The sequence below is a fragment of the Priapulus caudatus genome, unplaced genomic scaffold (genome assembly GCF_000485595.1).
Source record: "Priapulus caudatus unplaced genomic scaffold, Priapulus_caudatus-5.0.1 Scaffold184, whole genome shotgun sequence".
NCBI lineage: Eukaryota > Metazoa > Priapulida > Priapulimorpha > Priapulimorphida > Priapulidae > Priapulus > Priapulus caudatus.
In genome coordinates this window covers 139,502-150,314 of record NW_014577245.1, presented here as the reverse complement: position 1 = coordinate 150,314, position 10,813 = coordinate 139,502, and the positions used below count along the sequence as shown (strand labels likewise).

General features: G+C 40.5%; 1 protein-coding gene across 1 annotated transcript in view; it reads right to left on the bottom strand.

Moving 5' to 3' along the window:
- Positions 1-22: 22 nt before the first annotated feature.
- Positions 23-10,813, bottom strand: part of LOC106806901 (cysteine desulfurase, mitochondrial-like) — a 26,559-nt gene continuing 15,768 nt past the window's right edge. The window contains exon 13 of the mRNA XM_014809046.1: positions 23-944. Within this exon, the coding sequence (XP_014664532.1) occupies positions 881-944 (64 nt within the window). The 3' untranslated portion in view covers positions 23-880. The remainder of the gene's footprint in view (positions 945-10,813) is intronic.

The window sequence follows — 10,813 nt, the reverse complement described above, 5'->3', positions numbered from 1 at the left end:
ATAAACATCACAAGCATACAGATAAATTGTTATTGATCTGTTAATTTATTATACTTCATATTTATGTGTTGTGTAAAATATCAGCAATGATTTTTCCTCTTGCAAAGGTCAAAACTGTAATGAACACAGTGTTTCTGTATGAATATACGTTATTGGTCATTTTATTTTCATAAATTACAATTTCATATTTTTCAAACAAAATACTACAAACTAAATTTAAAATGTTAATACCAGTTAATAATTACAAGAGAAATTTCTGAGCAAACAAGTTGACTCGTGCAGTAATTGAAATGCGTGAGAATTGTAATTGACCTAGAATATGCAATAATAATTGAGGACTGTTGTAGACTATCAGTTGTACACTATTTACAGTACACTAACACTCAACACTCTACCAAAAACACCATCCCCTTCTTCTCTGGGCAAACATTGCAGGATAATTTTTTAAATACAAATCATAATTTACAAACGATTGACCTGAGGAATTCCCTTTGCACTGAATAACACAAGTTCCATTTGTACCTACAGTGATTTAGAAAAACGAGCCGAAAAATCATTCACAGATGACTGAAGTACAAATTATCCTCGCTCAATAATTACTGAAGAAGACTAGTAATCAACAAGATACAAATGTCAGAGAAGGACAATGTTTTAAGTTTAGTGTCACAGTGCTGCCATCGCATTAATATTGAGCTAGTTTTTTTGTTGATAATAGTTCTTTTCTGTGCATATCTGTATAGCGCTGGAAGCTATGGGTGCAATGTAGATACTTGCCTCTATTCCAAAGAAAGAAAGCATGAGCTGATAATGGAATTACCAACTCAAAAATGAATCTATTGTTGAAATCCATGTTTCATGTGCATTATAAGCAAGATGGCCTTTAGTGCTGCGTCCACTTGATGGTTTTGATGTCAATGCCCTCCTGAACCATTTCCCAAAGAGGACTGCAAAAAGTGCAACGTCGTGAGATATCGATTTTCACAGAGCAAAGGGCAATAATTAAGCCAGACAGTATATCTGGGACTACCTATAATATAACTGTAGAGGGGCATTCGAGACTGACGAAACGGCAATTGAAACTAGAAGAAAACAACTACAGCATATTGGCATGTGACATATTTGTATGCAATTAATTGTATAATGCACATAATATATACCAGGGGCCCGTTGTCAGAAACAAAATTAGTCTTAACATTAGTCGTAACATTAACTTTTTCTCTTAGACCGTCGTCAGAAACGCTGCGAAGTTACCTGAATGAAAAATCGTAGCAGATTTCCTCGTAACAATACAAAACAAAGTGCTGTCGATGGTCTACGAGAAAATGTTAGAGTTAAGACTAATGTTAAAGGACAATTGAAGTCAAATTTTATAACTTCTGTAACGTTTTTATACATAGAAATACATTCAATAACGTATTCCATTTCAAATCCGGCACCCGCAGTTCAAATCCGCAGTAAGAAACACATGAATATTAGTCTAGGTCATGTGATGTCACAGCACCCTGTTGAAACACGCCATTATGTAAACATAGTGCGTGTGGTGTATAAGATGGAGACAGAAAGCGATAATTTCAATGATTCTAGTGATTACTCAGATGATGATGATATTTATAGTGATTTACCAGTTGGATATAGGTTTGAGCCTGAATATACACAAGAAGAAATTGAGGAGAATCGTCTGAAGAAGCAACGCGAAGAGTCGGCACACACTTCTCGAGAATCAGAACAGTCACAATTCATGGCGGAATGGAAGCTTCGGTACCAGATAGGACTGTAGACAAATACTGGTGTTCTTGTAGTGTTTGTGAATTAATGAGTACGGCACCTGAATGTATATGAGGGATAATTCAGTATTGGTCCCAGAGGCGTGACATGAACATGTATTTTTCAAATTGGTCATATTCACATATCTGCACATGTTTTCTAAAGCATAACCATTAACCTTTTAGGTCATTATAGTGTGAACATAGTGGTACAAGGAGTTTGCAGGGAAATAATGGTGTCGAAAATGCTTCTTACATTTTGTTGTGTTCATAACATGGTTTCCATTAAAGCTATATATTGGACAATCAATAGCTTATATACAATTACAGATTGCTTGATTGTTTTTATCAATTAGTTTGTATTAAGTTTACTCAAAATTGGCAGCTTCATCAACTTTTGGAATATTTTTTATGTGGTCCAAAATGGACACCGTTACGACCGCGACATATGAATCGAAAATGTTTTTTTTCTCCACATCTAAGACATCACTTGAAGCATACAAGTGTTTAATCATTCCAAGAATAATACTAAGTGTAATAAAAAAAGGCATGCTCTGAGGATGCATGACCTCTTCAGCTTGATAAAGTGTAATTTTGTAATTTGTCGTGTACGTAACTTGGACACCAAATTTCGAATCCGACGTAAAAAAATCCTTTCTTTTGCACTCCTTGCGCACAATGTGTCAATATAATGTCAAAATAGGTCTTATTGCAATAAATAACTCCATCATAGCAAAAGAATCTTTGTGGTTGTTTGATAAGAACCTGGAAAGAACAAGTTGACAATTACGATGATACAGACAAACAAATCTGCTGGGATGGATACGTTCATTTATTCAAAGAGGCACACACACACACACACACACACACACACACACCCACACATGTATGCACCGAAGACACGTTACGTTTGGGAAATGCATGTGTCCATTGTTATGAACAAGACTGGATATAATACGATAATATAGACTCGGTACAAGCTTGTTTTGAATTGAATTTGTGAATTACAGTGTATAATTTGATTATAACTATAAGGTCTCCGTAAGAAGGTATTTTTTGTCATTATGCAAGTAAATTTACATATTTTCATGATTTGTTCTGTTCGTAATTAACGGGACACCGAAATATTGTGTCCGTCGTGATGAACAACACATTATACAAATCGAGGAAAAAACTTCACAATTCAGACGTACCAACGAAAAGGGGCAACTATTTTCTACTAAATTAATCAAGAAATAAACGAAAAATTCTATAGTAGTTCGCTATTTGATCTCCCCGTGTGTCGTTCGTAAAATGGACTACCTGCTACGAACAGTGGTTTGAACAGACATCAGTAGAAAAAGTCGATCTAGTATTTATTCCAAACATCGACATGTCGTAATACCTTTGCAAACAGATTATACGATATATATCCTATTCCTATGTGCACCTCTTTGTGTTAAACGATCGTTTATTTTGCTAAATCAAGACCTTCAAGTTATACTGTACCTGACTGTACTTGCCCGTTTCGTTCATAACTGGCACCAAAACCACGTGGACGCGACGCAAACTAAACTGCTATGCACGCCTGTTGAACCGTGACCTAGATTATTCAGAAGCGATGGGAAGTTTCCACCCGACAGAGGCACCTACATCTTCTATTTTTCCACAAGGGGCTTCCCCAAGTCTATATATGTGACAGGGTCGCGTTCGTAACGAAGTGGACGACAAATTAAAAAAAACTTTTACGAGTTGGTTTCCAAAGTAGGCGGCCAAGTTTCGTCCCATTCATGTCACTGGCGTACTGATTTGATATCAACAATGATATAATACAGTCGTCATACAAGTATGGCAAACTATTTACAATATAAATGTTAGCTTGTTTATTCAGTCATAAATGGACACCACGTGTTACGAACACACCTACTGCATTGAACGTCGATTGATTTGCTTTGAGGCACCATCCAACGTGATTTACCAATTCGATTAGGAAATAAAATCAATATTCTCCATAAAACGCTGGCAGATAACCCATGTAGAGTGTTCTATCTTTTAAAATATCAACTTGATTTTATCCCGTTTCATGATGTCACAATACAGGCTGTCAAATCCGACCATTTACTGGAGAAAAATGCATTTTCTTAAAAACTGTTTGAATCACGCCAATTTGTTTTATCTTCTTTTATATCTTCCATAAATTACAGAAAAAATGTATACAGCCATTAGATTGATTTAGTTCAAATAAATTATTAATTACACAAAATCTTCAGGCACTCAGATTTTGACCAAGACTGAATTATCCCACAACTGCGTATCTGCATATCTGCGCCTAACAAAGGTGAGATACGTTCAGTAATGTATGCTGATGTTATGTTTCTACCACCAGGTGTCAGTAGTAGCACATGGCCATAATGTAATGCAATAAATATGTCAACTTTATCTACAGTCATCTGCTTATCTATTCACCTTAATCATCACCAAGAGAAGATCTACATTGGTATTCACATATATCAAGAGTAGATAATAAACCATTGTTTTATTATCTACTCATTTGCATATATACATATGAAAGGCTTATTTGGCCACACAATAAGTATGTCCTAAATTGTTTTCTATTATGTTCCTGAACATCGATGCTACAGTACGTACCAAAATAAACCTGAAATGCACACGCATTCCGAGAAAGATGACGAGCCTATTCAACGACGTCCTGTGGAGGATCGGATGTCAGATTCGACATCGCGCCCGTCCAGATGAAACATGCGCGCGGGAGAGGTTCTCATAGACCGACTCGACTCGGTCGAGGACACCAAGGGAACAACGGCGACCGTGGCCGCCTGCTCATCACGAACGGCTGCATGATCTGGCACTCACAGGTAGTGATGTCCCGATGATCGATTATAATCGAATCAATTCGTTTTGCAGCAACCGACTAAACGCTCTAACAGAGACTCTCCCCGACTTACGAACAGGTTGGGTTCCCCCGAGCGGTCGTTCGAAGTCGATTTGTTCGTAAGCGAACATATGTACGTACTATCGTATACAGTATTGTACAGTAGTGTAGTATATTTACGTGTGAACATCGAGTAACCTAGAAGTGTTACATAGTGTAAACTATACGTGAATCACAGGAGTGGGGAAAGTCAAAATCGGGGCGATTGTGTTTTTTATTCACCAATTATTGACATTATACACTAATGACTTCAGAGCAAATTGTTCGTATCATTGAAAGTTCATAATGTTCAAAGCGCGGGGTCTCTGTATTTAAAAATAAATAATCGCTTGTCAAACATTTTTTTAAATTTTAAAATAAAATTTCAAAGATTAATGAAATGACTCTTTATTTTTTTGTTTTTGTTTTTTTTGTTACTTTAGCTACTAACCTACACCAAACATAAGCAAGTGTAATACTGTTTACATAGCTTTTAGAATAGTGCATTTACAAAAAATACTGTATTATACAGGGTAGAAGTCCAACGGACTCCCTACCATCAAAACAGGTAGTCCGCAGTCTGAGGTTCAAAATTAAAGAAATTAACAATAACGCATGTGCTATTTTTAAGATTCATGGCAGTTGCACGTCTGCCAAATTCTTGTGGCTGAAAAAATACACTAATTCGCGAGGCCGTGCTCGTGAAGCGAACTAGTTTAGTATGGCAGAATTTTCAGCGAGTCACACGGACTCCTGGCATATGTCAAATCAGGGAGTCCGACAGTAATTCAGGGAGTATTTGACTCGGACCCCGTTAATTTCGCACCCTGTTATATGATAGATGTATTATTTAGATATCTGTGGCCGCGATCAGTAACATTTAACAGATTATCTTCCATCATTGATCGGTTGGGTGAAACGATGATCGATGATGAAATTCCAACCTGTTCCCATCACTACTAAGTACTTTTTAGCATCTATTGCAAGGAAATATGCATGCAATTCGTCAATCTGTCTGCACACCAGACTTACACACTACAGGTCTGTTTCAGAACTTTGATGCTATGCAACCCATTTAAATTCATTCGCTTCTTCAACCAAAAGACAAGTTGTTGCTTTCATTAATGTACTGTCATCAAGAAAACTTGTCCATGGGAACGTGATTGAGAATGTATACATATCATACACTATCTACGTACATAGAATAATACATTCACCATGTTTTAAGCAAACTTTTTGAAATATACACGCGTAATATAATCGTAATAAATATTCATCACTACTCGCAGCGGCTGCGCGCGTCAACCTCTCCGTCGGCTACAACTGCATCATCAACATCGCGACGAAGACTGCGACGTCGAAGCTGAGGGGCAACACGAGGCACTCTACATCCTCACCAAGTGCAACGACACACGTTCGGAGTTCATCTCACAGAACCTCGTGCCGGAACGCCGCGCTCTCACGTCTGTCATCTCCGTGCACCGCGCCTACGACACGTCGAAGATGTACGCGACTGCGGCGCGCGGCGCCTGTCGTCGTCGGCAACGGAGAGCTGCGATGCTGCGCGCGAGACACGTCGTCGAGCGCTGAACGGCGTCTGAACTGAGCAGCGACCAGGGCAACTCGTGCGCGTTCTTCGTCACCAAACGTGCGCCTCGTCTGTACGCGAGCGATGGAACGAGGCGTTCACGTCAGCGTGCCCTACTGCAGATGCGCTCGGTGCCGCGCAGCGACTGCGAAATTCGGCGCGCGCTCGCCTCGAGACGTCCGCTCCAGAGCGGCGGCTACGTGCTCGGGTTTAAAATCGACCGGCCGACGGCTGCAGGCGTGCCTCAAGCAGATCCAGAGCCTCCACCGCGTGTACGCGGCGATCCCGATCTTTGGTGTCGACTTCGAGCAGGACGGGCGCGGGCACGGCGGCGGAGATGCGCGAGCCAATCCTCGACGAGCCGCACGACGACGTCGAGGTCGTCGGGGGGCGACGAGCGTGGCGACGCGTTCGCGGCTACTTTGCTGACGGCGCGAAGCAGCGAGACGGCGAGCCGGTCTACTCGGAGGAGCGCGCCTCGCCGTCGAGAAGCTGAAGGACGGCTGTCACCGCTGTCCGACTGTGGGAGGTCATCTGAAGGCATCTGACGTGTAGCTGTGGGGGTCATCTGATGTGGAGCTGTGTTGGGTCACCTGAGGTCATATAATGCATGGCCATGGGAGTTATCTGAAGGTCATATTGAGTGTAGCGTGAAGGTCATCTGGAAGGTCATATAGTGTCAGAGAGCTGTGGCTCTACCGGTATAACGTTCATTGTTAATGTTAGAGCTGTGGGAAGTCATCTGCAGCTACTCTACTGTATAACGGTTGTGTTGAAGCTATGAGCAGTAATATGTGGTGAGCTGATGGGGTCATTTGCCCTTGGGTCGTTGGTAGTGCGGCTGTGGAAGTCATCTTAGTGTTGCGGTGGACGTTGGAGCGATGGATCTCAGTCTTAGTCATGGACGGCTTGGGGGGGGGGTTCTTGATATATTTAGACGGGGGTGCGAGACTGAAGCCTTGAAACTTTACCCATATCTAAGGTCCTTGTCCTGTGAATAGGACCCATGTCTAAGGATTTTTGTGAACGTCTGTCTAAGGATTTGGAACATCATATTTTCCTACAGTACCAAAATATAATACAACCATTTTGCACTCTTTCGAGGGAACTTTATAAGACGTCTATTTTTTGTGTGAAAAATGGGACCGCATGTCTAACATTCTAAGGATTTTTCGTGAAAATAGGACCATGTCTAAGGACTTTCTTGAAAAAGTCACCCATCCCAGCGGCACATCCTGTATATCCTTATACGTGAGTGCCCCCCGCCCCCCCACGAGGGATGGCTGGTCCACGGGTCGTAGGTAGTTGTTGTGGGACGTCATCTCAGTGTCGTGGTGGCAGATTAGGAGTGTTGGATCTCAGTGTTGGTTGGGACAGTGCCCCCGAGTCGTAGGTTGTGGAGCCGTGGAACGTCATCTGTGTGTGTGTACTGGTCGTGAATGATTGCACGTAGTTTAGGCCGTTGATTTCGTGACCATTTTAGCAGCGAATCCTGATTAAACCGGCCGCTTCTGTGCTTTGCAGCCGATGATGGTTACTGTCGGTCATGCTGTCATCTGTTTCATCTTCTCTAGCTACATTTAGCTTCACATGCTTATCCACCATCTAACCTTTACGCACATAGCTTACGCTCATAGGGTCTACGTCCCCAGGGTACTGCCGGAACGTACCTGGGTACGGTTCGGTATACCGGAACGTACCCTGGTCACTATTTGATATGGTTAGGGTTAGGGTTAGGGTTAGGGTTAGGGAGTAGGCGTAGGCGACTCCCTAGACTCGTTAGTGAGTAGCGAGGTACGGTCCGGCATATAATATAGTACAAGGGTACGTTCCGGCAGTACCCCGGGGACATAGCCCTCTCAGCATAGCTTACGCAGTGTTTCCCCTGGCAAAAAGGTCGGTGAGGTGGTAAATATTTTTTGGCTGTTGGCGCGTTTCGAAGTCCTAGCAAAAGCTAGCACCGCAGGTGTTTGCCAGCTAGGGGGGGGGCATGCCCCCAGTTTGTGAAAATGATGCAATTTGCTGCATTCTGAAGCTAGTTCTGAACACATTGTATGAAGATTTTTGTCAGCGAGGCAGTGTTTTTGACAATTTCTGTGTGCTGGTGAGAATTTGAGCGAGGCAGCCCGCCTCGCCTCGTGGTCAATGCAGGGAAACACCGCTTACAATACTATCACAATCTGCTAGTTATTCCGCAGCAGAGAAAGCACTATCGTATCACTCAATGGTTTCTTCAGAATTGCAATACACCAGGCAGATTACGTTGTAGTTTGCACATGGCATCATTGCTATTAAAGTTATCCATTAAATTGGAATTATGTATGCTCAAGTAGTATTTAGGCAAGGAGCTGATAGTTATATTATATACTGTGGACATTGAAGTCAGATTCTGAAGGCAACCCACTGCTATATATTTGGGCTGCTATACTCCGTCCACGTGAGACATTCCTATTTTACTAGTCCTTGTATTACTATTAAGTTTGTACAGAATAATAAACATCACAAGCATACAGATAAATTGTTATGATCTGTTAATTTATTATACTTCATATTTATGTGTTTGTAAAATATCAGCAATGATTTTTTCCTCTTGCAAAGGTCAAAATATGTAAATGAACACAGTGTTTCTGTATGAATATACGTTATTGTCATTTATTTTCATAAATTACAATTCATATTTTTCAACAAAATACTACAAACTAAATTAAAATGTTAATACCATGTAATAATTACAAGAGAAATTTCTGAGCAAACAAGTTGACCGTGCAGTAATTGAAATGCGTGAGAATTGTAATTGACGCTAGAATATGCAATAATAATTGAGGACTGTTGTAGACTATCAGTTGTACACTATTACAGTACACTAACACTCACACTCTACCAAAACACCATCCCCTTCTTCTCTGGCAAACCATTGCAGGATAATTTTTAAATACAAATCATAATTTACAAACGATTGACCTGAGGAATTCCCTTTGCACTGAATAACACAAGTTCCATTGTTCTACCAGTGATTTAGAAAACGAGCCGAAAAATCATTCACAGATGACTGGAAGTACAAATTATCCTCGCTCAATAATTACTGAAGAAGACTAGTAATTCAACAAGATACAAATGTCAGAGAAGGACATGTTTTAAGTTTAGTGGCACAGTGCTGCATCGCATTAATATTGAGCTATTTTTTTGTTGATAATAGTCTTTTCTGTGCATATCTGTATAGCGCTGGAAGCTATGGTGCAATGTAGATACTTGCCTATATCCAAAGAAAGAAACATGAGCTGATAATGGAATTACCAACTCAAAAATGAATCTATTGTTGAAATCCATGTTTCATGTGCATTATAAGCAAGATGGCCTTTAGTGCTGCGTCCACTTGATGGTTTTGATGTCAAGCCCTCCTGAACCATTTCCCAAAGAGGACTGCAAAAAGTGCAACGTCGTGAGATATCGATTTCACAGAGCAAAGGGCAATAATTAAGCCAGACAGTATATCTGGGACTCTATAATATAACTGTAGAGGGGCATTCGAGACTGACGAAACGGCAATTGAAACTAGAAGAAAACAACTACAGCAATATGTGCATGTGACATATTTGTATGCAATTAAATTGTATAATGCACATAATATATACCAGGGGCCCGTTGTCAGAAACAAAATTAGTCTTAACATTAGTCGTACATTAACTTTTTCTCTTAGACGTCGTCAAGAACGCTGCGAAGTTACCTGAATTGAAAAATCGTAGCAGATTTCCTCGTAACAATACAAAACAAAGTGCTGTCGATGGTCTACGAGAAAATGTTAGAGTTAAGACTAATGTTAAAGGACAATTGAAGTCAAATTTAATAACTTCTGTAACGTTTTATACATAGAAATACATTCAATAACCTATTCACATTTCAAATCCGGCACCCGCAGTTAAATCGGCAGTAAGAAACACATAATATTGAGTCTAGGTCATGTGATGTCACAGCACCCTGTTGAAACACGCCATTATGTAAACATAGTGCGTGTGTGTATAAGATGGAGACGAAAAAGCGATAATTTCAATGATTCTAGTGATTACTCAGATGATGATGATATTTATAGTGATTTACCAGTTGGATATAGGTTTGAGCCTGAATATACACAAGAAGAAATTGAGGAGAATCGTCTGAAGAAGCAACGCGAAGAGTCGGCACACACTTCTCGAGAATCAGAACAGTCACAATTCATGGCGGAATGGAAGCTTCGGTACCAGATAGGACTGTAGACAAATACTGGTGTTCTTTGTAGTGTTTGTGAATTAATGAGTACGGCACCTGAATGTATATGCTGCCATGAGAATGAGAAGACCAGGGTTATTGTAGACTAGTTTGACGCTAGGACCAGGTGAGGCATGCGGAGTACATTGATCACCGGGCTTATCACGCTCGGTCAGAATCACATGTATCTGTACATGTACAAACATCTCTACGCAAGTCATGTACATAACCGTGAATGCATTATCCACACAGGTAATATGTATGTACATGATATAAGTACATTTACAGGCTACATGTTTTTTGTAAGTT